At 52.7% G+C, this 27,817-nt stretch overlaps 1 protein-coding gene across 2 annotated transcripts in view; it reads left to right on the forward strand.

The window, feature by feature from the left end:
- LOC108933113 (tetraspanin-7-like) overlaps positions 1-23,012 on the forward strand; it is a 32,712-nt gene extending 9,700 nt beyond the window's left edge. The window contains exons 2-8 of one of the 2 annotated variants that reach the window (XM_018749939.2): positions 15,337-15,525; positions 16,528-16,602; positions 16,794-16,889; positions 17,110-17,265; positions 17,469-17,552; positions 18,978-19,062; positions 21,435-21,541. In XM_018749939.2, the coding sequence (XP_018605455.1) occupies positions 15,337-15,525; positions 16,528-16,602; positions 16,794-16,889; positions 17,110-17,265; positions 17,469-17,552; positions 18,978-19,046 (669 nt within the window). In that variant the 3' untranslated portion in view covers positions 19,047-19,062; positions 21,435-21,541. Of the gene's footprint in view, positions 1-15,336; positions 15,526-16,527; positions 16,603-16,793; positions 16,890-17,109; positions 17,266-17,468; positions 17,553-18,977; positions 19,063-21,434 lie in introns of both variants that reach the window. The other variant, XM_018749938.2, reaches the window with a different exon arrangement.
- Positions 23,013-27,817: the final 4,805 nt, after the last annotated feature.

Genomic DNA, 27,817 nt, shown 5'->3' on the forward strand with positions numbered 1-27,817 from the left:
GTGATTATTAAAAGTAACATTAAAGATGTATCGCTTAAAAATTAAAGGCTGATTTTAAACACCCTCGTAGATGTCGCTAAGAATAAAGCACCTTGGTAGATACGGCTCTAGTGACACGGAAGGGAGAGCCGCTCATTAACCAGGCGTCCTCAGGATAGGACTAACCGATTCTGTGCTCGCGTGGTTATTAGTCACAGGGAAAAAAAAAAACGAGATTGTACTAATTAATCAATGTGTTGGCAGCGGCTTAAATGAGGGTATTTTGTTGTGCTTTTTTTTACAGTTTAATGCCTGAGCCTCATTCATTTAATTCAGCACGGTTAATTAGTTCACTTGGAACGTGGTCAAAATGTTGTGAGCGAACCAGTAAATTCCGTGTTTTCGTTGCAGACGAGGAGGACTCGGCAGACCGTCCCACAGATGTGTTAAATCGGAGCAGTCAGCGTCAATCTTTCCCTCCTGCCTTCCCCAGATATCGTAGCATAGCAAAGACGAAGAGGCGATGAGACCGTTCGTAGAGCAAGAGGATATGTGTATAATCTCGATTTGTGTGAGTTTAATGCACTTTAATGCGTGGGCCGGCGTTGTGTTGGGATCCTGATGAAGGTACCCTCACACTTTTGGAGAACATTGAGGGATTGACCTCATGTCAATGCAGAGCGGCCAAGAAACGTCCTCGTTGCACCTAGATAACGCACTCAGAATGAGGATATATGCACTTTTTTCATACGATGGGCTCAGTCAGTACAGTGGCGTTTTCGCCCAGTCAACCACTCATTTCATTCCCACAGCAGCTGTTTCCTGCGGTGCCTACAGCACATTTCACTTTGCAAAGCACACGGACACTATGACAAAACCAACTACAGCCATCCTTTGCCTGGAGAAGGAAATTAGTTCCAGGAAAACCCTTCGTAAGGCGAATTCCCGTAAGTCAAAGGTGCAATTACCGTTCTTTTCAGTGGCAGGAAATTTCATACGTTCCCGAGCCCTAAAATTGACACTCATTTATGGTGAAATATCACATTGTCACAGTGTCAAGTGCCACACTCATTTTCTCAAGGTCCAGATTTCCCCCCTGACCATCATGCTCTGCAATTATTACAGGCTGAATGTGTGAGCGGGGCAAAGCCGCTGGGTCAACGTGGTGCCGTCTCCATGCTTCGAGAAGAACTGCTTGGCCGCAGCACTGACCCTACGATACACCGAGTGGAATATGACCTCGTGATACACAGCAGGGAAGTGTTTCCCGTTGCAGCGGCAGTGTGCCGGAGGGTTTGCACAGTGGCCTTCTCCTCATTCAGCACGCTAAATCCAGCCTGATGGACTCGCAGAGTACTGGGATGCAACCCTGCAGGACGCATTTGACCATCAAAAACTTCAATGGTTGTCAGCTCAAGTTGAAGCCCAACTTGAAGCCCCCAGCTGAGGTCTGGATGCTGCACTCTCGCTCGAGATGTTCAGCCTGAATTGCTTCCCTACAAAATTTCTGCCTCTGCAGACGGGTGGAATACGAGCAGCCGTCAACTGTTCGGTAAAAGCCACGTAGAAAGGACAGGCAGGCGGAGCGCTGTAACAGCGGGTTCATTACATTCTCATTAGGGTAAAGTGCACATTATCAGAGCCTCCAGAAAGCCACATTGGTAGGGAAATTATAATATATTAATACTGGTGGTCTCTGCTGGGAGGATCTGAGACCTAGTCCACATTTGTCGTCAACGGTGTCTCAGCCAGCGCCGAGGAGGGTGCAGCAGTTTACGGCCGCTGCGGTGATCTGGGGCTCTTACCCATCGTCATGGCCGAAGCCGTTGCCGAATTACAGCGATTGTAATATGCATCATTAATGTTGTTTGCACTTTCCAGAATGTTTAAAAGATGGTAACGACACTTAATACGGTCGTTGTGATTCCGTGGCCGTTTCGGGAAACGGACCCCTTCATCATTGTCATGTTGTGCGTAATCAAAGCGTGATTAAAACGGGGAATCCGACGACCGCGTCCACCGAGCGTGAGATCTGCTCGCGCCGCCGTTTACCCATCAGTCGCCGCTACTGGAGCTTCTTGCCTCGAGTCATTGCACCCCAAGTGCGATTCATTTGTCACCGGATAACACGGATATGAAATCAGCCCGATTTGTATGTAGTGCCAGTGTTCATCCGTCCTTTACTTTTAAAGGTCTGGCATTTTGGCAAATTGAACCTTTTTTCATCGGAGGCAATGGGTTATTGCCATAAGAATCTAAATTTTAACTCTGGGGAAAAAAAATCTGGTGCTTGGGGGGGGAAAAAAAAGGTCTCAGACAAGATTTAGAGCTCACTGCATGCTCTCACCTCATGAAAGTATAAATGGTAAAAATGTAATTTTTAATATATTATGCGCATTACAAATCTTAATTATAACCATAACAGTCCCCGGTGTTTTCCATTTCTGGGGATTAAAGGCTTACTGCGCTGATGGCATGGAATGTTGTTTAGTACGTTGAGCGGTATATACAGCACCATTTGTCATTTTGGGGCTTTCGATGGCATGGAGTGCTGGAGAAACCCGAAGCCAACGTGTGCTGCAAAGCCTCGTTGAGAGGTCTAGGTGGGAAGAGTCAGCTGTTGGATTGTCCTCGGATCCACTGTGTTAGGGGAGGTTCCCAGCAGGCCGGAGCGAAGGCCTGGCCTCCGGTTCGAGAGCCGTGGGATGGTTTGCTGGGGCCGAAGTTGTGTAGACCACCGCTGTGGCAGCATCTGCATCTCGAGCTCCGCCGGGGGTCGCAGGGCATCTCAATTCTCTCAGCAGGGAAACAGATCCATCACCTGAGCACTAAAATGTGAGGGTCCTTCACCCGCCTTTCCTGACCTTTACTCACTAAAGCTCCGGATTGTTTTAACACGGAGTTGACAGCGTACCCCCACCACTGCGGCCTGCTTGATGCTAGATCTGGCTTTAAAAAAAAAAAAAAGAAAAAAATGAACCCATGCATTTGGCAGATGATTTTCTCCAAAGCAAAATAAAATAAAAAGGTAGATCGGTAGACCAGTAAAGGCACGGGGGTCGTGGAGAACATGCGAAATGTGAAACTCTAGCACTTAGCAGGACTGAAAAGGGGCCAGAGGTCTTCGGCAAGGTGGTCCGTTTGGGGACACGAGCAATTAGTTCCTCATCGTGGAATTTAGAGCTGGCTGGTTCTTTTGGATTTCTGAGAACCTGACCGAGGGGGTGGGGTGGGGGGGGGGGGATCAGTCTCTCCTTCTCGGCAGTTCAGCGAGCGCTTTTATGGGGAGCTCGTAGCGAAAGCGGCTCTGTAATTAGCTGTCGGCGCGTTTACGCGGCCTTGTCACCATGACGGATTTCTCCCCGAGAAGCGGTATCGGAGCGCGGCCGGCGGTTAGCGTCGCATTCGCATTACGCCGCGTGATTTAAAGCCCCGTGGCGCCTCGCCACACGTTATTGCGCTTATTTTTCTTAAAGGCTGGGAGGCAGGGACGACGTCCCGCTGAGACGCGTGATGGAAAATGGGCCCGTCTCCCACCGCTTGCAGCCCCCGCGCTCGCCGTGAGCAGCAGGGGAGACGAGGGGGGGGCTCATCTTGTTTCGAGGAAATATCATTTATTCACACATTTGCATTTTTATGCTCCATCGTCTCCTGTGACTCCAGCGCGACTGAGGACGCTTTGTCACCGCAGCATCTCGGACTGGTTGACGCTGCGTTGAGTGTCACGAAGGTCGGTCCTGCTGCACTAAACTTACCGTGGTGTTAAAGAACCTTGGCTTTACGCATGATGTTCATTCTCAGTACGGTGGGTCCCCTACTTATGAACTCTTGACTAAGGAGACCTGTCTCCTTTTTTTGTTCCACCTCACTGTGACACTCATATATTACCCTCTCTTTGGCTTTTTCACCTCTGCTCATCTATCATATTCGCCCACGTTATGCACCAAATTTTCGAAGAACAGTGTGGTACAGCATAGGTAGAAATACCAAAATGAAGGTTACGCATCGGTGTGACACAAGCTTATGGAGCAGTTAGGAGATCGGCAGAAGAGTGGGTCTGAAAGAGATGAGTTAGACCCTTCTTGAATGCCGAAAGGGATTCGGCAGCTCTGAGGGATGGAGGGAGCCCATTCCATCACATCAGGGCCAGAACCAAGAACACGTGGACTTGCAATTTTGACCCCTTGTGAGTGGGCCAGAGATGGAGGAGCACAGGCATCCTTGCTGGATTGTAGGGATGGTGGGGACCCTGCAGGCACTGGGTACGGATCCGTTGACCGTCCTGTAGGCCTTAACCAGTCTTGAACTTAGCATGAGCAGCCAAGACAAGCCAACGGAGGGGAGATACCCAGAAATGCTTTGACAGGTCAAACACAACTCGTGCAACGGCAGTCTGGACCAGGTGGAGAGCAGGTAGTGTAAAAGTTAGGGTTATCACCATCTTATGTGAAGGTTGAAGGGGGTGCAGTGGCGCAGCGGGCTTGGCCAGGTCTTGCTCTCTGGTGGGTCTGGGGTTCGAGTCCCGCTTGGGGTGCCTTGTGATGGACTGGCATCCCGTCCTGGGTGTGTCCCCTCCGGACTTACGCCCTGTGCTGCTGGGTTAGGGTCTGGTTTGCCGTGACCCCACTTGGGACAAGTGGTTTCAGTGTGTGTGTGTGGGTGTATCTGAAGGTTTCTGGTTCAAATCCCACCTCCTTGATCAAGATTCCTCCCCTGAATGAATGCAGTAAGAACACTGCGTGTGTAAATAATTCACTTTGGATAAAGGTGTCTGCTAAATAAAAAGTAATAATTTGTTGAATGCAAATGAGACGAGGCGTGTGCGTGTTCAGTACTGACAAACCTGTACTGTGCAGCGCAGCCTAGAACATGCGGTACGCTGTCTGGAGCAAAGCAGAAGTGCCATATGCAGCTACAGGAGTGTTTCAATCCCCCAGCTGGGCCACTTGTTTGCCGGCGGGGATGAGCAATATCGCAGCTATTTTTTTCTCCCGCAGCATTAGGCATCTCGGTGCTTCACGTAACGAGTGACTCATGTGAAGAACCAAATCCTCCAGCAGCACCACCTCATTATATGGCTTATTATAGTGCTTTCGTAAACCTTAACCGTCGTCGCGGAGATGCCAGGGTGCACGGACAGGCGGCCTTTCAGCTGTCAAAGGGTGAGGAGGGGGAGTCTTGGGAGCGAGGCCAGGCTGCGTCACACTGGTCACCGCGGAACTTCAAGCTCAGCTTGATCTTTCCTGTGCCGGGGATCCATTCCACCGAAAGTCTTCGATGAGGAGAGAGTTGCCTAAGAATAGATTAATGGAGCAGTGGCGGGGGGGTGATTATTTTCCAGCCCCGCTCTGTTCGGTACATCAGTCTTAAGCGCACCCTCTGCTCAGGGTTCGTAGAGGGGGTCATGACCCCCGTGGGCTGAGCGCTGGCCGCACGCCTTCGCCGCACTCTGTCAATCCGAGGACTGGCGGAAGGAAGCGGGGGCTCTTCCACGCTGCAGCTGGGTCACTGGCTTCGGCAAAAGCCATTAAGTCATAGCCGCTGGTGCAATGGGCCCATTTGCTTTGATCGGAGCCATAATAACTGCAAGGAACGAAAGCGGCCGCAATATTGCCGCTTCTCCATAACACTGCTTTCCACTAAGTACTTGCATATGTAAGCGAATGTGCGTAACGAGACTTCTCTCTCCATCGCCTTCAACATTATGTGGAGGCAAGAGACGGTGATCTTTCCTCTCCAGCTCCACTGGCAGTTTGGAGGCTGGGAGGGTCCTTCTTTTTCAGTGTGAGAGGTGGGAATATGGGGGCCTAAAGCACCGTGGGACACCCCTCACACGTCTTTAGGGTTTCCGATCCATTCCGTGAACCACGTCCAGCAAGCGTGCAGCTAAAATCATCGCAGTCCTTTCCCAGCCAGGTCGTGACGTGTTCCAGACCCTCCCTCCTGGAGGAGGTCGAGGACAAATGGGACTGAAACACCGAGGCGCTAAAAGAGCAGTTTCCCTCAACCGCGGTCCCTCATCGGCCTCTCTGGTGCACATCATCATCCGTACCCACACCTGAATGGACGTCGCCATTCCGCCCTCGGTGTCCACCTGTCAGCTAATTTAATGCAAGTGAGATGTGGACTGAGAGCATGTTATATAGCCTAAAATAATGTATTTATTAGCGTGACGCCAACTGCACCTATTTGTTTAATCTTTTATTATTTCCAGCTGTGATCATATTACTTACATGCGCTCATACACATCACTCTGAGTATTTGTACTGTACTCTTTGTACGCTCTTTATTATTATTATCATTATTATTACGGGGTGTGTTGGCACAGTGGGTTTGACCGGGTCCTGCTCTCCGATGGGTCTAGTGTTTGAGTCCCGCTTGGGGTGTCTTGCGACGGTTTAGCATCCCGTCCTGGGTGTGTCCCCTCCCTCTCTGGCCTTTCGCCCTGTGTTGCTGGGTTAGGCTCCGGCTCTCCGCGACCCCGCATGGGACAAGCGGTTTCAGACAATGTGTGTGTGAGATGTGTTGTTATTATTATTATTATTATTATCATTATTAATTGTGTTTTTTTCAAACTCTTTTATTTTATGGTTACCCTGCCGCTTTGATGTTGTTTTGTGTGTTAAATATGTATGAAGACACACCCACCGTGCCTGACCACATGTGTGTGCAAACATACTTGGCATTAAAACAGAAACCCAGGTCTTGCCTTTTAATGTCAACACACGTCCTTATTTTGTGCCATGTGCAGTAGTCTAGCATTTACGTTCGCATTCATTCGTTTAGCATTTCTCCGAAGTGACGCACATCTCGCTTTTAAAGGAAATCCCTCAGGAAATACATTTTTATATAGAGGTCTTTTATTAATGTATTATTAAATGTATGTTTAATAGAATAGAAGAATAGAGACCTGAAAGTAAAGGGATTTTTGCTGCAGTCTAGGAAGTATGTATAACTGCACGTACGCCTCGCCGTATGCCGTGACCGAACTTCTGCCGTTTTCAGCTTTGTTTATGGTGTCGCCATCGTACTGTGCGCTTAGTCACCGTTCACCGAATCATCTTTATATGCGAGCTGTATGTGTGATGCAATATGAGCGATATGCATGATTTTCATATTGGGCTTCATGCAATATAGACATAATGGTGCACATCGCCTGCGGAACAGTGTAAAATCAGGCCGCTAATCGTCATCATTATTCATCATCTTATCTGAGAAGTGGCCAAACGGCACAGAATTCAATAAAATCTGGCAGCGACGTTTCACGGTGCTTATAGATAATAACATTCACAGTTATCGGCGCTGCCTCCGCTGTGTCATTACTTGAAAAATCCCCCATTTCACACCATTTTTATTCCTGCCGTTGTGCACGGTGGACAGTGTGAAGGACAACATTGTTCGTACGTCAGTGGAATTAATCGGCCTTCGACGGGAGGACAAAGGGAGTGTGAAGGAGGGGGTGGGTGGGTGGGTGGGGGGGTCAGCAAAAGAGGACACTGGTAGTTATCTCTGGGTGGATGGGCCAGTTTCCCTTTCCATCAGGAGACTGAAGCGCTCTGGGGTTTCTGATAAACTGGGTAGGGCAGCAAGTGTGTGCGGGCGGGTGTGTGTGCGCCGCGCTCGGAATGCTAAGTGCCTCATCTTCTTGTTCCCGTAGCGACGCTCGGCACATCGACGTCTCTGCCGGCTCCGGTTACACAACGCGGTGATGCGTCCGTCCAGCAGCGCTCTCAGCTTCCCGCCAGGGGCCTGTGCGGTCATGGGCGTCCGATGGACGTCTGATGGACAGGAGCCCGCAGAGTTTAGCGAGAGGTGTAAGCAAAGTGAAACGCGAGTGCAGAGATTGCTTGTTTACCAGGGGAGGTGATTCACCAAGAGGTGAGAGCTGTGAGAGTCGGGGGGCATCGCTTGACACGTGTCATTTGAGACGCCGCTGACCCGCGGTTGCCGGGGAGTCCTATTTCAAACTCGTCTTCTACCCATGAGGCCACCAGCTAGACGTAAACAGCCTGACATCTGGACACACGGGAAACATCAGTGCACCTGTGAGAGAGAGAGAGTGCGAGATCCAGGGAACAAGGGAGCGACGGAGACAGTGCAGTTAGCATCCTAGACATGAACGTCACCTCCCGTGCTCCCCGCAGTAAGAGTCATCGGGGGGGGTTGCGCAGCTGAGCCGTACCACCGAACTGTTACGGTCCAGACACCGCGAGGCGGGGCGGTAAACCCCGAAAATCGGCGGAGACGCCGTAGCTCAATGCCAGGCGCGGTACGGCTTCACCTCGGTGGATGCTGTTGCTATGGAAACGCATTGAGCTCAGGTCGGCTGTGGTGTCTGCTGTCTGCCTTCACTCTTTTTCTGGAAGCTCTAGCTGTAAAGAAGCGAATGTTCAAGGTGGTGATATGAGGAGAATTTGGTGGTTTGTTGGGACGAACAGGAAGCGCGTAGTGCTCACAGGTGTCCGCCTGCATTTTTTTGTCACGCCTCCACAGTTGAGATTCACTTGGGCAGCAGTGCAGCACTTATTAAAAATCATGAAAAATAATTTGTCTTTATTTAGAAGATGAATTTTGCCCCAATGGTGCCCTGCTTCCAGCATCAGCCCCATGGTGGGTGGAAAGTCCGCGCACACACACACACACACACACACACACAGGCACCCAGTGTTGCAGAGATCTGTGTTATACTGCCATAAAACAGCAGAGTTCCACTGATGGTCCTCCCGCCGTGTGTCCCCATTGGAGCAACAAGTGAGCGTTGGTGCCGAAGGCTCGTCTCATGAGGATGCTTGATGGGAATTCATTTGCAGCAGGAGGATGGGACTGGAATTTTGGGGTGCTCCTTACATGTCCAACTGTCTAGGGGCTAATGTTGTCTTACACACAATCGTTCCCCAAAGTATGAGAACTTGAGGTTACAAATCTACCCCGACTTCAATTCGTTAAATGTTTCTTGGCATTTACAAGAACCAGATTTGGATTTTATATGCCTATGGACTCTTCCTTCTTCAGCTGGTTTTTTAAAGAGCACGGGGTCACATCAACATACTGAACTCATTGTCATGTTCATGAAACCAGTCTGAGATGACTTTTGCTTTGTGACATGGTGCATTATCATGCTGAAAGTAGCCATTATAAGATGGATAAATTGTGGCCATAAAGGGATGCACATGGTCAGCAATACTCAGATAGACTGCGGCATTTAAGCAATTGATTGGTATTAATGGGCCTAAAGCATGGCAAGAAAATACCCCCACACCATTACACCACCACCACCAGCAGCAGCCACGGTTGGTTGGGTCCATGGATTTATGTTGTTGATGCCAAATTCTGACCCTACCATCTGTGTGCCTCACCAGAAATTGAGATTCATCAGACCCGGTTTCGTATTTCCAGTCTTCAACTGTTCAGTTTTGGTGAGCCTGTGTCCACCGCAGCCTCAGCTTTCTGTGCTTGGCTGACAGGAGTGGAACCTGAGTCAGTGTTGAGTCAGTGCGACTGCAGAAGTGAACTCATGACCCGAAGCTCCCGGAATCTTTCACAGGTATTTGAACTCATAAAGGATTGTTTTTTACTCATTTGGATACCATCCCAAGCTTTACTCCTACCCTGTGATGACCATCAGCATCGTTCCTTATTTAGCTGATTCCTTCGTCCAGGGTAACTTACTACATTGGGTAACAATCTGCTAAATTCCTAAGAGTGCTTGTATGGTGTGTATAAATAACACTCAGGCTATTCATTCATTCATTCATTTATTATGAAACCGCTTGTTCTAATACACACACAAACACACACATAAAGGGAAATTTAGAGTTATGTCTTTGGGCTGTGGGAGGAAACCACCATACTAGCACCGGTCTGAATGAGTAGTTATGGCTATTAGCACGTTAGCACTTCTTGCCCTGATTCTATTTGTATCGCAATGGACCGGAACCAGGAAGCAGACCGTGAGCAGCCCTGTCTTTTCCAAACAGGAAATGAGGTCACTTGTGCAAAATCGCCGCCGCTAACCTGAACGCCGTACCTCACCGAGGCCATCAGACTGAGTGAAAGCTCCCTAAAACCGCTCCGCAGAAAGAAGAAAAAGGAACAGGAACCGCTGGGTTTGGACTCACGCCGGAGACCCGCAGAGCAGCGACTCAGTGCCGCCTTTGATCCGCTTCCTCTATGTGAAATGCTAAGAGCACCAGAACAAGAGAGCCGTCTTCCTTTGTATCAAAGCCGCCTTTTTGTTTGTGTTCTTCTCAAAGAGGCGTCCGCTGCCATGTGACCGCGGCACGACAAGTACCGCCAACCTCCCCCTCCCCCCCAGAAGGATCTATTGTGATCTGCAGAAGGCTCATCAAGGACGCCCTCTGCCTGTTTGGGCAAAACCGTCCCTTTCATCAGCACCAAGCCCCCCCTCTGTGCAGCTCAGGAACACGGTTACAGACACACACGTGTTTGGAACGCACCGCGCGCCGCCGATCCTCTGGGCGTTAATTACCATGCGTTGCGTAATGTGCCCGGCAGTGCACATGCGGCGCTCTGGGAGCTCCCGTGGCGCCACCGTCTCCCTCCCGAGTCATCGAGCATCTGCCGCGAACGCGCTTCCAATTAAAACAAGCGTCCCAAAGCGGGATCGCGCAGGGTGTGACTCCAACCTATTCGAGCGGGTACAACCTGCCGGTATGCAAGGCAGCGACGCTCCTTTACCACGGTAAACCGCATCTGCTTCAGTGCAGCTGGGTCACGTTACACGATTACAGAACCGTGGTCTGCCGCTCCCATTACCTGTCCCCCGGTACGAGTTTGAAGCCCGTGATACCGCCGCTATTCAGCCCTCCAGCGTCACCTGTGAACAGGCCCATCGTGTCGATTGATTACCCAACTGCCCCTGTGCTGTTACCCCGGGAGAAGACCAGGCAGCACGGGCAGCAGTGTCTCACACCATGAAATGATCCTTATTAATAGGTTGTCGGGTTGCGGCCCACGGCAGCCGTGACGGATTGACTGTGGGGTCCGGCGGGTAAACAAAGGAGCCCTTTAATCCTCCCGCCCCTGTCAGGCACAATTAGAAGCCATTCTTCATGGCGCCACGTAATTAGTGCCTCTGCCTCGCCTCGCCCCCGATGAGCCCAAGCTGGCAAATTGGTGTCGATCAAGCCACCGTCGCACCCCCTTCCCCCTCGCCCCGCCCCACCCCGCCACCCCCCCCCGCGATCTTCTCGGGCTTCGCCATTAAGGCAGCTATTCACTCCATCAGCTGTTAATTAGTCGATAAGTCCAGCTGCGGGAAGTCGGTGGATCAATTACAGACATGTCAGGGTGTGACGGGGTGGCTGGAGTTCCTAGCCGCGTTCTGACCGGGGGCAACAGCACCCACACTAGGTGTTAGCGCCACTTATTTCGGGGCAGGGTTTCACTCTCGCCTGGAGGGTGTCAACCCCAATGGCACCGGTGTCTCTGTAATGAACTCCTTCAGGCGTCTGTGGACCCTGTCCAGCCCCACCACTGTGGCACACTGCCCCCCCTGGTCTGTTTACTCCGGACCCGAGTTGTGCATGGTGACCACGCCTGGACAGCTATATAGGTCTGTGTGAAAGATCCACCAGTGATGCCCACAACCACCTTGAAGAGACTGGATGGGACCCAACATCCTTTGCTCAGATCTGCTCCCAAATGGTGCCGGGGTCCCCGCAGCCTGTCGTTGCCTGTGTGCATCACCTCAGGGGACTTGCCACAGACCCCCTGGCCACCCTTGTCGATGTCACCCCCCACTCCCCCATTTGGGCACAGGGTTGCAGATGAGCCCCCCCCCCCCCCCCTTTTCCGGCTCCAGAACATGGCAGCGGAGAGGCGAGCGACCGGTTACAACCCCGTGAATAATGCATTAGGCATTGGGGGGGGTGCGTGCGTCACATCACTCAGCAGGGGTGCTTCAAAGACCCCCCCAGGCCCCATGGTTCCATCTGTGAGCCCACATGCCCCCCCCCCCCCCGCCCCCCATCCAGAACGGAACAGTAACCTGCCTGATTGCATTTCGAATGAAACACGGAGACAGCAGGTCCAGAAATCACCCAGTAAGATTCCAGGTTCCTATCCCCCCCCCCCCCCCCGGTAAACAAGACCTAGCCCCACCAAGCTTTAGGGATGAAACAACAACATCCTGGTGTCCTGGGCTTTGGGGTCCTGCTGTTGTATTGTGGCTTTCTGTGCTGCGTAGGGCAATAAACAGTGTTCTGTATGACACCCCTAATGGTGCCTTTATTGTTACACTTTAAATATGTGACACTTGCAATGGACCGACATGTCATCCTCACTTCTCCAGTACCCTGTGTCTGTGGGATAGGCTCCAGACCACCGCGCCCCTGACCTGGACGAGCGATTAACACAGAACGATTTTTTTTCGTAGATACTGACAGGTATGACACTTACATTTACAGTGATTCATCTATCTGACGCTTTTCTCCGAAGCCACTTACTGTGATTTACCCAAATATGCATGGGGGTCATTTTTACTGGAGCAAGTCAGGGTAAGCTCTGTGCTCCTGGGTACTACTGGATTCAAACCTCCCCCTTTTGATTGCAAGGTAACAACTCTCAGCCCTGTGCCACCCGCTAGTATCGTGGGGAAGGTAGCATGTGAGGAGCCCAAAGAGCTGCGTTGGAGCCCTGCCCCCGCGTTACTGTCTCCCACTGGCTCGGCTCATTCAGCCCCCCGAGCACGTTCCCCTGAAGGGCGGCGCCCCCCGGGGTCAGCACCGTTATTAATGGTACCTGTCAGCGGGCTAATGGGAAGGGCACGAGCTGAGTGAGTCTCCGCAGAGACGGCACACGGCACCGCGGGACAGCCGGAACCTTAACCGCAATCGGGCCTTTTCCGCCCCAGGAGCTCAGAGTAGCGATTCGCATGGACTGCGTTCTTACAGCTGTGTTTTTTACCGAGGGGACGGCTGCAGGGGCCCCTCGGGACCGTGAGACCCCGCACCTCGGGTTCTTCCCGCGGTTTTGAGTAGAAATTTGTGTTTTAATTGTTTTTAATTAGACTGCTGTGCAGGAAGGGCGCAGGTCACTCTAATTTACATACCAATTGACCACACCCCCTCCACCTGTATCACTCTGTGTAGATGAGTGACCTCTGGACTGATGCCTAAGTGTCACTGGGGCACCTGAGCACAGAATCTCTGCCCCTAGAATACCACCCTGTGGGGCTTCTAACAGAGTAATTTTACCATTCGTAGTTCCTTTATTAAAATTATATTTATATTTTTATATATATTTATTTATCTGACACTTTCATCCAAAGTGACTTACAATGTTAACTTACTTACAATTATTTACCACCCATTAATACAAGTGGGTAATTTTAGGGTAAGCACCCTGCTCAATGGTAATACAGCTGAAGGGGGGATTCAAACCCACAACCTCTGGGACCAAAAGGCAGCAGCTCTAATCACGACGCTGCCAAAGCATCTAACAAACCTGTGACTGGTGCTTTAATGTGAGGGATGACGGAAACACGCTGCTCATTCGTTCCGGGGAAACTCCACATTGGACCCCGACCCCCCTGGGGGAGCCGCACCCCCTGCCAGCGAAAGACACACGCTGCGTATGTGTTAGAGATACGCTCTGCGCTGTTCTAATCCTCATCACTGTGGCGATGGTCCCTGAGGGATATACACTGTGTCGAAGTATCCTCATCACGTTCATCTGCTCTTACACTCTGTGTTTTTCTTTTTTTTTTAATACATACAGATTTTTAATGCATGCAAAAAAAATAAATAAATGTCGAAGTCATCAAGGTTATACAAAAAGTTTGACAGAAGCGCATAAGCGAATGGGGGTACTGTAGTGTAAGAGCTGGTAGAGTAGTGGTTTGAGCTGCTGCCTTTGGACCCAAAGGTTGCAGGTTTGAATTCCTGCTGAAATACCCTTGAGCAAGATACTTACCCTAAATTGCTCTGGGAAAATTCCCCAGCTGTATAAATGGGTAAATAATTGCAACCTTAACGCTGTAAGTGATTTCGGAGAAAAGCGTCAGCGATAATGAATAAATACACCGGTTACAATGTAACAGAAGCAGGTGGAACCGCGCCTCTGCGAGCGGCGATGCTTCCCCTTCTCCCGGGGCACGTGCTGTCGTGGGGGGGGGGGCTCAGCGCTCCGCAGGTGGACAGTCCACGGTTCCAGTGGCCTCAGTGTCTCCAGCCAGACATGGGAAACTCTCCAGGAAAAGAGGACCGGTCGGTATTGGTGTTGCATGACCTCTTCTCACTGGAATTAGCACTGGATTTCACTGGACAACAAAGCTGCTGTTACATCATGTATTTCTACATTTACTCACACATATCTATATAGTGGGGGGTGCGGTGGCGCAGTGGGTTGGACCGGGTCCTGCTCTCCTGTGGGTGTGGGGTTCGAGTCCTGCTTGGGGTGCCTTGCGACGGACTGGCATCCCGTCCTGGGTGTGTCGCCTTACGCCCTGAGTTGCCGGGTTAGGCTCCGGTTCCCCGTGACCCTGTATGGAACAAGCGGTTCAGAAAAAAAAAATAAAAATCTATATAGTGGGGGGCATGGTGGTGCAGCAGGTTTGGCCTGTGCCTGCACTCTGGTGGGTCTGGGGTTTGAGTCCCGCTTGGGGTGCCTTGTGATGGACCGGATGTCCTGGGTGTGTCCCCTCCCCCTCCAGCCTTGCGCACTGTGTTGCTGGGTTAGGCTCCGGCTTGCTGCGACCCAGATTGGGACAAGCTGTGTATGTATCTATATAATAACTACAAATAAATCTCTAGAAGTAATAAATGAAGCCCTTTGTTTCAATTATTTTCTATCTTTCAAGATGCTTCCTTCTGGCCAGATGAACCCAGTTGAAGCTGCTTATCCATTTAAACATAGTATTGATACTCAGAAAATAATATTTTTATTTATTATCAGCGTAATAAAGTGAATAGCATTTAAAGCGTGGAAAGTTCAGTGAAATCCAACCTGCTGCTTGTGCTCCATGCGAAAAGGCACGATAGTCTTTCCTTGACCACCAGGGGGCACTAAAGGACCGTGCGTCGCGGCCACTAAGCCAGTATCGTTTCGCAGCCTTCATCCAGCGCGCCTGAGTTTTTACCATGGTAAACATCTACCAAGTGGGATCAGGTAAGTATTGCTTACAGGTACAACAGAGAAGCGAAGGGACTTCTGCGATTTAGTCCCTTGACATCTGTGGGGCTAAAGGACAGGAGGGTTGACCGGCGGGCGGATCAGGGTGCGAGAGGCGGAACTCGGCTGGTGCAGCGTTCCCAAAAGAGGGGGGGGTCACAGTGATGGGACACAGTGATGTGACATAACAGCTGCCCTCCCCACACTCTCCCTGCCTCCTTTCAGATCACCGGGGCCATTCTCCTCGCCGTGGGAGTATGGGGGAAGTTCATGCTTGGACCCTACATCTCGCTCATCGCAGACACCTCCACCAACGCCCCCTACGTGCTCATCGGCACCGGCGCCACCATCATCGTCTTTGGCCTCTTCGGCTGCTTCGCCACCTGCCGCGGAAGCCCATGGATGCTCAAGCTGGTGAGAGGACCTCGGCGGCGCTCCGGTGGCGCGAGCCCGGGAACTGCAACGGTGTCGTGCCGCGAATGAGCTAAGGCGGCGGAGGGGATCCGACCCCTGAACCACCCGGTTGCGAGTCGCGGATGAAGGGCGGCAGCCGCCGCGTCTGGTCCACGCACGTCAGCGTGGTGACCCCCCCCCCCCCAGCCAACCCCCTGCCTCTGTTGTTGTTGAGGCCACGGGGGGGGGGGGGGGCTTCTGGCGCCAGCTAAAGAAATGAAATATTGTTTGACTAATCTTGCGCTGTCAGGGATGATCAACACGGTCACCCACATTCACTTCCCTCTCCCTCTCATCTCCCCCCCCATCTGTGTGTGTCAGGCACAACCCCCCCCCCCACCCCACCTCGCTCTCTCGCTCGCTCTCGCTTTTCCTCTTTAATTGGCCTCCTCTGGCATTTTAATATCAGGCCTCCACATTGCTTGGCCCTGACAGCGGAGACATGGTTGGCCTTTAAAGGAAGACGCCTTGTCACACACACCCACACACCCACACACACACACACGCACGTGCGCGCATGCACAATCTCCCTCACGCACAGTCATATGCTTCTTCGCACATGCTCTGCCGCATACACACAAAACACGCATTATCTTTCGCACCGATGCATGACTTTCCAGTCCCGCACTCTCAGACACACACACACACACACTACAGGCAGTTTATTGTCATTACGCCACCTGAAATACATGTCTTTGGACTGCGGAAGGACCCCAGAACACTTGGAAAAAGGCCATGCAGACATGGGGAGGACAGGCAAAGTCAAACCCCATCAAAGTACTCAGTGTAGGTGCTGTGAGGCTTCGGTGATTCCTTCCACAAACAGTAATAATAATAATAATAATAATAATAATAATGGTAAAGGCACAGTGGGGCACCCTCTCTGTGTCTTACCCACAGTCCTCCATGCTGTGTTATGCAAATGAATGGCTTTGGTGTTTGTCTCCCGCCCGCTCTCCTCAGTACGCCATGTTCCTGTCCCTGGTCTTCCTTGCGGAGCTGGTGGCAGGCATCTCCGGCTTTGTCTTTCGCCACGAGGTGGGTGTCCTTGGCTCGCGCCGAAAAAGTGTACCCACAATGCATCACTCCAGACCCCCGTGTCTCTCACCCTCGCAATGGCCACCGCAATGGTTTTGCTCAGCGAAGACAGTAAGAAGCAGGGCAGTGACATTGACGGCATCATGGAAGGGGGGGGGACTGCTAAAGTGTACACGTGATTCCCCCGCCAGATAAAGGGCACCTTCCTGAGGACGTACAGTGACGCGGTGCAGAACTACGACGCCAAGGACGACAGGAGCGTAGCTGTGGACAACGTTCAGCGCAGCGTGAGTCCTGCAGGCTTGAGTGGGACACTCGGCACATTCACACGTTCTTGTCCTCGCATTAGTCTTCCATGTGACGCGTGGCCCTTTCCCTCAGCCCGAATGTCCACATCCCCTCCCCTTTGCCTCGCTAACGGTCGAGTTTTTTTCTCTTTATGGCTATCGGAGACGAGGCGCCTAATGAAGCAGCTAATGTTTTCTCTCTCGCTTCTCGCATGACCAGCTGCGTTGCTGTGGGGTGATGAACTACACCAGCTGGTTCACCAGTGTCTACTATCCCGTCAACGGCATCCCCCCCAGCTGCTGCTCCAACCTGAGCGACTGCAGCCTTCAGGACCTCCGCAACAGCACCGTCGCCCCCAGCAAGGTGTACCAGCAGGTCAGTGACCAGGCCCGTAGGGAGCTCCGTGTTCTTCGGTCCCTCAGCGCGCTGGACCCGGAGCCCACAGCACACCGTCTCCTTCATGTCCACCGTGTTTCTGGGTGACGTTTCTTCACGCTCAGCTCAATCTCCGACTCCCAGATGAGTGGCTTAACGGCGCCGCCGTTAACCATCCGCACTAACCGGCTCTTTTCCCGCAGGGCTGCTACGAGCTGGTGACCTCCTTCATCGAGACCAACATGGGCATCATCGCCGGGGTCACATTTGGAATCGCCTGCTCACAGGTACGCCACGGTTTTCACGGCGCTCCTTCTCATGGAGACTCGGTCTCTCCGGTAGCCTCGTCTCGGTCCGCCTCATCTGACTGATGGGTGCGATATCTGGTCGTTTATAAGTGGGGGAAACGAGCAAGATGGCCTGTCGGGAGTTGGGTCTTTGATTACTGATAGCAAGACTAAAGCTGTATGACTAACAACCCGTTCTCCCTCTCGATAAGGGCAAGGGCTCAGTCGGCTACGGTATGTAGTCTTCTCTAAATACGAACGTCGAAGATGCAACGTGCACCGGAAGCTCAGTGGAGAGGATTTAATTTATTTATTATTTCGATGGATTCGAAACATTTCTCAGTGCCTCTTCCCGTCGAGCTGAGCGGTGCGTAAAATAATCTAAGGGCGGGGAGGAAAGATCACTGCAGGTTGTCGCCTTCGGGGGGTTTGAGACAGTTCTGGCGGTCCTCACCCGTTTAACTCGGTGGACTGCCGACGCTCGTCCCTCGCGGTCGGTGTCCGTCACGGTCTCCTGCGGGGTGGGGTCCGCACCCGAGACGCTTTCTTCCATTAGATCTCCCTTCCCGTCGGACTGCGTGTCAAGAGCTTCTGAGCTAAGCCGAGCTAAGCCGAGCCAAGCCGCGCCAGATCGGGCCAAACTTTGCCGATCCGAGCCAAGCGGACGGACGGAGCCAAACGCTGATGTCTCACAGCCGTGCGCAATCTCACCCACCCGCTTTGTCCTCCCCCCTCCCAAGTCAGCTCTAATGGGCTCAGCGGGCCGGTAGGAGCGGCTCGACCCGTTGCTCGGCCTGCTGTCGCCGCTCTTCTGGATCCTTGAGCCATTAATTGAACTGCAAATGTTATCGGGAATAAAAGGCAGGCGAGATCAATGACACCCATTAGAGGCACGCACCCCTCCCCTTCCTAATGCATCTAATCCGTCTTTATAGCGCGTGACAGGGCCGGTTCCACCGGCTGGGTTGGGGGAGGGTGGCCTGGGGGAGGGGGTGTGAGCCGGGCCTCAGGATTTGCCCCCCGCCCCCCCTTCTGATTTAATTAAAAAAGATGTCAGAGGAATTCATCTCTCCAGCTGCCGCCTCACCGCTGTAGGTTTAATACACGGCTCCCCCGGCCAACGAGGGGCAGGAGCCCAGTCATCTTAATTAGAGCGAGTGGATTCGATTACCAGTTCCTCCGGGTGGATCGAAACTCTCCTAATTAGGAGCCTGACGCAGCACGTTATTTGATGACTTTCGACTCGCCCCACGTGCCGCTCCTGGCTCGATGCAACGCGTCGTCTGCGACGAGAAGCGCAAACGGCACGCCGCGGGCGGGCCGCAGACGGGGGGCCGCCGAGCCGCGGGGCCGTCGACCGTCCTCCGCCCAATCCTCCTTGACGTCTCCCTCTGTCTCGCGCTCTTCCTCTCTCTCCTCCCGCAGCTCATCGGCATGCTGCTGGCCTGCTGCCTGTCCCGGGTCATCACTGCCAACCAGTACGAAATGGTGTAGCGGCGGGAGGGTGCAGGTGAGCCCCACTCCCGCCTCCGTCGCACGGACGTGGACTGTCACCGATTCCCAGTCGGCTCGCTTCCCTACCGATACACGTCCTCCACGCTCAGCCGCGCCCTTCCGTACACCCAGCCCTTTAAACGTGGTCCTTTTTTAGCGCGAAACTTAAAATGGCACTTTTAAACCAAATACTTTTACATGCATCCATCGATGCCGTTTTAACCGTAACACCCCCCCCATTTACACCGATAAAAACACGCGGGGCAAAAACCTCCCTCTTCCACCTGAAACCGACCTGTCGTCTGTAGTTTCAGGAGAGAACGAGAGCCGATGAAACGCGCGTCTGAGAAACGTTCCGGAAAATTCTGTTAATTACCGCTGCAAACTGACATTTGACACCGTAGAGCAACTTGCAATGATTCACCCCCTTTCTAGAGCTGGGACTTTTCTGCTGGAGCAGGATTCAAACCCCTGTTCCTCTGAGCGCAAGGCGGCGGCTCTAACCGCTACAGCGGCTCCTTCTCCTTGTCCTTAACGCCATCTGTTCCTCGAAACAAAGGCACGTTTTTTTCCAAATAGTCCTTTTAAAATTCTCTCACACTTATAATATTCCCATCTCTATAGTAACTGCTTCGTCGGGAACCCGACTCGCGTCACCCAGCTCCTCACCTCCTGTAACTTCTGGGGCCTCGTCGCCGCGCTGCCCGACCGGGTCCCGGGTCCTGCCCCCGGGGGGTCTTTCGTACCCCGACCGCTGCTGTCTGCCTCCCCCGCTCCCTTTTGTTTTGTCACTCATCGCGTATCTCAAAGCGTGACGCACGCGGGTGGAAGAGCGAAGCCCATCCCCACCCCCCGCTCCCGTGCGCCACACTGTAGAGATGGGGGGTCTCTCCTGCCGTGCGGGAGGACCCCCCCCCCCCCTCGCAGGACAGGCGGGGCAGGGCGAGGAGCGCGACGAACACGGGGAGCACGGGGGAGCGAGGCGCAGCAAAGCGGCAGCGGAGACAATGGACCTGCCGCACGCGTCTCTGATATGGAAATGAGGCCTGTGATGAGGGGAGAGGAAAACACCATCAGACTGGTGATTAATTATTGAAGCTGCCGGCTGTCGGAGAGGCGGTGGGGGTGTGCGTACGGTGCGCGTGATGAGCGGAGCGATTTTGTACGGGGGCGTGTGTTTGTGTGCGGGGGGGGGTATACGCGCTCGCTTGTGTGTGTGTGTGTGTGTGTGTGTGTGTGTGTTTTTCAGGACCAAATGAAAGCTAGATCCGTCTGGGCACTGTGAGGTGGGGGGGTGACGATTTGGGGACCCTTCTGGGCCTGTACGACGCGCACGCACACACGCGCACGCACACACACGCGCACACACACACGCAGCTGCACATTTATCACACGCTCACACCTTCCCCCAGCCCCTCTAATTGCCCAGGCCTGACTGCGCTGCTCAGGATTATAAATAATGCTGTTTGCTTCTCAATTAACTCTCCGATTTATTACGTTCTGTCTGCGCCGGCTGCCTGGCATGATAATGCTTTAAAGTGGCAGGGGCTGCTTTTCACCACGCCGGCTGCGCAGCTCTCGCCTCCGAAGGGGGGGTGCGTAGGGGGTGCGGGACCGCAGATGGGAGAGATGTGTGCGCGTGCGTGTGCGCGGTGAGGGGGGCGGCTGACCGTATTTGGGTGGGCCTCGCTCGAGCCCGCGTGGTCTGCGAGGTGTTTTATGATCCTCTGACATCGCAGGGCGGAGCGACTCTTTGTCTCTCGCTAGATCCGAGTCATTTCACACGCAGTTAGCTGTCTCATATGGAGGACGCCCGAAAGGAATTTGCGCTGGAGAAAAATGATAACGGCGCCGCCACGAGAGTGATAGTTCCAGCCGCGGCACGGATATCGTGGAGGCCGGGCGTCGGCGGGGGGGGGGGGAACTCGTACGGGTGCCGCGAGCGTGCCGTGTCAGCCCTGTCACGCATGAGCGCTGCGCGGGAGCTCGGGTCAGCAGTGGGCGGGGGGGGGGTTGCCACGGCGGCCATCAAGCTGCCGACCCCTGCGCTGAACCACCGAACCCCTGGTCCCCTGACTCGGGCCCCTCCGATCGAACCCCTTCCTCACGTAATCGTCTCGCTTTGCACGTGTCGCGGCAGTAACAGCGAGCCCGAGGCCTTCTCCCTGTCGTGATCCAATGCCCTCCCGAGCTACAGGCCCCGAGGAGTTCGGCCGGAGCCCATGCGTCTGGGACGCAGGGCGCCGAGCGGACCGTCCGCGCTCCGCCGACGTGGGACCATCCAGCGGGGGGGGTTTCCCAGCATGCACCGACCTCCTACGTCACCACGGACTCTGCGGCAGAGCCCTCGCGGGACCCTGTCTCATCCTGTTTGTCGTTGCCTTCCAGGCAGATGAAGAGAGGCCACCCGTCACCTCAGATGACCGGGGGGGAGGGAGGACGCTCCCAGAACACTGGCGCACTGTATCCTCTCTCCTCCCTGCTCTCGCTTCTTCCTCTCCCGCTTCCTTTCCCCGATTCGTCTCGTCCCGTCTCTCCCGCCTACAGCAGCGCGTCGCTCCTCGACGCGCAGCCGCGCCATGGAAACGGGGCTTCCTTTCACGGCCGCATCTGCTCGGAGAAACCAGCGCGGCGATTGCGTCCGGGTGGGCCGACGCGCGTCCCTTTGTTGGACGCGCATGCGGGACAGTGAGAGAAACAGCCCTCGTGTTCGTTTGCAAAGCACTAACCCCCGTGCGTTACAAATAATTTCAGAAAAGTCTTAAAAGTTAAATCAGGGGACTTCGACGCTTAACAGTCCGCCGTCCAATAACTTTTTAGAACCTTAAATTAGGACGAAAAGCAGTTTACGAATAGATATGTTTGACAATGAAATAACTGAGTCTGTTTTGAAGATTTTGGTGTTTTGAAGGGACTCTTCGTCCCGCGTGTAAAATGCAGCCTTCGTTTTCCGGTGGGGACGCACTGCATCCGTTTTGTGACGCTTACGCCGAGTTCATACGTGTCGGCTTCCCCTGCGAACACCGATATTGGCCCAAATGGTGCCGCGTCGGCTGCTTTCCGCGCTTCTCTTTACGTTTCTCTTATAGATGCGCTGATGTGTTTGTGCTTAGTTGGGCCCAGATCTGCCCCCATCTGCCCCGCTCTGCCCCAGCGCCCCCCGGGGGTTTCTCATAAGGGTGTCTTTGGTTTCCAAGGCTGCTTTTGTTGCCTCTTTCGACTCCGCGCCGCTCCAGCTCACATCCACGCACGCGCACGCACCTGGACATCCCCGGTCCTTTGCCCCGATCGCAGTTCAGAAAGAGAGACAGAGCGGAAGCGCTTTTCGCCGCACGGAACCCGAAAAACGTCACCGCCTCTTACGTTTCAGTGGCGCGTGGTCGCGGTCCCCATTTTCAAGGAGACCTCTACAGATTTGACACGTGCGTTTCTACCGTCGCGCGATGCGGTAAATGTCACTTCCTCCCCGCTGTACACTATCTGTAAATATTTTACGCCGTGTCCAACACACACTGAAAATGCCAGTCCCTCCACTGTGTACACTAGCTATACGCTGCCTGTACTGTACCGTTGCGCAGGCTGCTCGGCACCACATCCCGCTGGTGTCCCCTGGCCAGAGCCTTCCGAACGTCAATGTGTTTTCAGTATCGTTACCAACTAAATGCAAGAAGGTTGCGCTGCCGTCCAGAAGGTTGCGCTACTCAGGACGGATGCTAGAGAAATGTTCTCGCCTTTACCTGGCCCTCACACATGCCTTAGGTAACAAGAAGACCATGATGCAAATGAGAGCGAGTGGCTGTCTTGTCAATTTTCCCACAATTCCCTACATCCCCCAGGCTGCCGGAACACACGGGAGGCGTTAGCACTGCAACGAAAATCCTTTTTGATACGCAAATAAAGATAAGACGTTAGCGCCCATTTTTATTATCTGCGACGTGATCGGCGCTAGTACCTTTCATCCTGAACCAGGAAGCCTCAGGGACACGCTATCTGCATGCCCAGCGCCCCGTCCACGGGAGAAACGTCGTCTCTCGACTTGTCAATCTCTCGCGAGCTGCGCCGCATTGCTTTCCTGTGGCCTGGCCTCTGAGGAGCAGCCCTGTTTTTCACACCCACCCCTTTGCCGCTGTCAGGACACATAAGCCTCCCCGCTGCACGACGGGATCCCACGCAGCTCAAGAGCTGACGTCACCATCCTGGCGTAGACATGTTTTGGTCGGGTTAGGACTGCGGGGAGCTGTGACCGTGCCTACTGCCTAGCTGAGTGCAACGGTTAGCGGTCGCCTTTGGGCTCTCGACTCCGTAGAAAAATCCCTCAGGGTGTCAGGGAGGAGGGGGAGGGCTGGACACCGAAACGTATCCCCGGGTGGTTCGAAAGGTCGGGCAGCACGCTTAGGGCGGCAGCAGCCCGGAAGGGTCGGATCGCGATCCGCCTGATGGAAGGGTCTTGGAGACCAGGGGACGTGGGGCCCGGGGGCAGGGGAGGAGGAGAATACTGAAGTCACTGACAACGTACCTTATTTAGTACTACTGTGATGTGAATAAAGTGGGCTGGGGATTCAGTGAGCGGCCCTTTGTATCGCTGTGTTCATGTGTTATCGCCGTGTTTTGAAGACGCCAGGGCTGGACGTGCCCTTGCAAGGAGCGCATTGTAGAGCTGCCGCGATCCAGAGGCTGGTGAGCGGCACCACAAAGACTTTGTATGACAACTTTTTAAAACTTAGCACCAGCTAGCATGCCAACAAAACTGATATTGTAAGCGTTTGTGATCTCTGTATTAATAAACGGTAATTACCGCTTCGCTATTTGTCATTCTTACGTGTGGCTCCAGTGCATTTTTATTGCCAGGGATTTCCAAATCATTTGACAATAAATTATTATGGGAGAAAAAAAATCCCATGGGTTTTGTGCGTTGGGAAAGTGGGCGCTGTTTATTTTAAGCTGAGCACCATGGATATATTCTGGAAATGATTTAGGTTTTTATATAGTCATCATAGAAAATGAAAAGGGAATTACCCATGAAGGTTTATTATACAACTTGGTTCTTCTTCATTCACGGAAGACTGTGCCAGTTTGAGCTCCTCGAAGAAAACCAGCAAAGTTGGCAAGTCTCGAACGAGCAAGTTATTTATCCATGGCCAAAATCTACATTTCATTCCTTTAAAAATAAGGCTAAAAATTGTTAGACTGTTTTCTTGTTTACTGGAATACATCCATCAGCACAGGGATACCTAAAATAAATAGGCTAAAAGGATCGAGAGTGGAATTTTCTCCCACACTGCTAAATAAGTTTGACCTCACCTAAGAGCAGAAAAGTGATTTGAGTGGTTTTTAGGACTTTCTACAAATGACTCATCTGCTTTTATTTCAAAGGTACCATTAGGCTGCAGAATGAATAAAAGCACCTTTCCAGGTACTGTTGCTGTTCCCTGTTCTTGTTTATTCATTTGTTTGTAGCAGCCTTCGTACCATATCTGAAGGAACCGGTTACACGTCCGTTGCTCCATCTGCACGATGTGTCACTGAACAGCGGTGCCACAGCAACACACTTGAAACATCTGTTTGCGTCCATTTACCGTCTTTCGGGACAATATCAACCAAAGGTGCTCAGCACTGAAATTGACTTCTTCTTCCAAGGTGTCACTGCTACTGCCTTTTTTTTTTTTTTTTACAAGGTGGGGCAAAATCCCGTGTACAGTTCTGTGTACTGCAATATGCAGGCATGATATGGCAGGCCGTAGAAATTTTCTCCATTAATTATGAGCAGGAGTCGATAGCGGGTGAGTGAATTATAAGGTTAATTCTGCACTAAGTGCGCACTTTATAACTTCAGCTGCGCATTGTTAATGTCAGCACTGGTGGCGCAGAGGACAGACAGGGTGTGTTAGTCATGCTATAAAACATGGAGAAATAATGAATTAACGATTAAATCCCATCGCGTTTCACCCAGCACTGTCTGGCAGTACCGAGGGCGCCTGTGCCGCAGGCTGCGGGTGCGAAGGTGCGGAGCGGCCAGTGCGCTGCCGAAGGGCCGAAGGGCAAGAAATCGAACAAAAAGAAAAAAGTGCATTTCTTTAACTGCTCGTGGGCGGCCGTGCGCTCTGGAACTGGAGCCGCAGCGCAGAGGGCAGCGGCGGACGCGGCCTGCGGAGGGGACGGGCGGCGCTCGCTCCGCGGGGGGTGCTGTCACGGCGGGCAAACACGCGCGCCCCCGCGGAGTTCACAGCAAATTACCCACATTACAAATTATCTGGTGGTTAGGAAGACCCCTGCGGTACTGGAGTAAATTGGCTACATTGACTTGAGGAGGAGGAGGAGGAGGAGGAGAAGGGGGGGGGGGACATTGAAAACAGCGGGGGCTTTGCTGAATGGCTGCTCGCCCGCGCAGCCCACCGAGGCCCGAAATGGCAGAAGGACGATCGAGGAATCGATTGGGTGTTCGCGTGCGGAGCGCGAGAAGTTCGAGCACGCGCGCGGCCGAGCGCAGGTTCGCTGAAGATTCCCGCTTGCTGTAAAAATTGCTCTACTTTTATTTTATGACAACCGAGGTTATGATTTAAATATATATACAGTATTTATATAAACGTCTTTTAAAACGATATCTTTTTAATCACGTGCGGTAAACCGAACACACTTAGCAGTTGCGGACGATGCGGCCATTGTGCAGTTCCCCTGGTCGCCCTTAGGTGGCACTGACGCATTGCTGAAAAACGGAGTGCCGCGCGGACCCCCCATGGCCCATCGCTGCCGTGACTGCGAAACCGAGAGTCCGCAGCCTCTCGCGACGCTCGCGAGGCAATCAATTAAATAGTCATTAAGGCTTGTATACTAAAATGTAATCGCCCACTCAAAATTTTAGAGCCTGCGCCGTAAAATATGAATAACGACGGTAGCTGCATAAATCAATTGATAATTAATTTATGAAATCGTTATTCGTAACGCACGATTTAAAATAGTATTGTGCCACCACGTGACGTTACCCGTCATATTAATTACGGAAAGAAAATGAACATGTGGAGCTGATCGAGTGGAGGCCAGAGGAGGAGTGAGGGGGCTGTCAGGGAGCACAGAGGGAAAGGTCCTGAGCCCGTGTGGCAGTCGGCGTGCGCTGCGCGAGCCAAGTTGCCGCTCCTCTCCCCACCCCCACCCCGCGTCACTCCCCTCCATCTGGTACGAGCGCGGCGGCCGAGAACCGGCGCTGAAACCGCAGGCAGCGCGGAGCTGGCAGGCTGCCCAGCCCTTCGAGCCCGCGCTCAAACCGTGCGTCAGTTCGCGGTAAACACAGGCGCGTCGGGCGGTCGCTCAGCGCCGCTCGGGATGGTTTATTATCTTTTGAGAGCCGAGCTGCGGGCGTTTGCACGCGGCTCCACGCTGGCATTCGCGACGCGGATCGCCCCGCGCCTTCTGGCAGCTAATAAACGCGGGAACGAGCCTCGAGACGGATTAGGGAGACCAGGCGCCGCGTGCGCGAGCGCTACCCCAATAACGATTTGGCGCCTTTTCGCCGTTTCGTTGGCGGTCAGCAGATTTTTTTTTTTCCCTAACGCAGAGAAACTGATGCGATAAATATTATATTTGTCAGTTAGTCTGCGCTTTGCGCGCTGGAGAGAAAGCAGGTTGTCAAAATCTCTCCGTATGTTTCGCTTTCCCCCCACTTTTTAGGCTCGTTCCCACATACTCGTTTGTTGAGCCACTTTCCTATAACGTTATCAAATTGGGAAGAAAATATTAGCCACAAATACGAGCATGCTGTGGCAACACATGTGTGAAGGCGTGTGACAATAATCGTGAATATAAGCGCCCATTAGCATATTATCATAATTCTCGTCAGTCGCTTTGCGCACCATTCGCGTTCCCGCCATTTCCCCATTTCCGTTCGTCTTGCTCCGGCGGCCGGACGTCCCGGGCCGCTCCGCGAGCCCCGCAGAGCCCTGCGAGGGGAGACTGATGAGCGCGCGCGATAAGAATCTGTAAACGAGGGAGACAGATAACTGGGATTCATAATCTTGTTAAGCAAATTACCGTGTATCAGCAGTCTGTCTGATAATCAAGCGCGGCTCCCAGCGCCCGACGTCGTCGCTGTTTAATGGAGAGGGGAAATTATATTTCCTATCGTTCGTGGAGAGGAAAGCGCTTACCCCATTACCGCGGGGAGCTCGAGACGCGCCACCTCCGGAGAAAGGGCGCGATTTATCTTGCGCGCACATATTTCCACCTAATTCTCGTTTCCGTGGTGTGAGAGGCCGTGGCACGAGGTAATTTGGGGAGAAAAAAATCGTTCATGTCTTGGCCATAAAACCTAATGTGTCATACGTAGACCATAACATTCTTCATTCTTTATTTATGGCGTATTATATAATGCGCACAGTTATATACTGTGTGTGTGTGTGTGTGTGTGTGTGTGTGTGTGTGTGTGTGTGTAGTCTGTATCGGGGCAATACAATCAGCGTTGACACAGGTTTTAAGTGAATATTCATGGATTCCACAAAGGAAAACATGGAATAGCCTTAGCCCTTAGCTTCAATGTCAGCAATACTCCCTTCCCTTGGTTGCCATGGAAGTTCCCATAACAATCACCTTCCTCCCAACAAAAGACTTTGGTGTCCCATACAATAACAATGGGCCCATGTCTGTGTTTTGTTCGAGCCATTTAAAACCACAGACAACCACAGAGAAATGGTAATTGTCAGCACTGACAAATGAAGACAAATTCATGAGCGGTTGCAGAAAGAATACCATAAAACCCTAAATCTCTGTTTCCATCGCAGTTT

Source organism: Scleropages formosus, chromosome 1 (genome assembly GCF_900964775.1).
Source record: "Scleropages formosus chromosome 1, fSclFor1.1, whole genome shotgun sequence".
In the NCBI taxonomy this organism is placed as follows: domain Eukaryota; kingdom Metazoa; phylum Chordata; class Actinopteri; order Osteoglossiformes; family Osteoglossidae; genus Scleropages; species Scleropages formosus.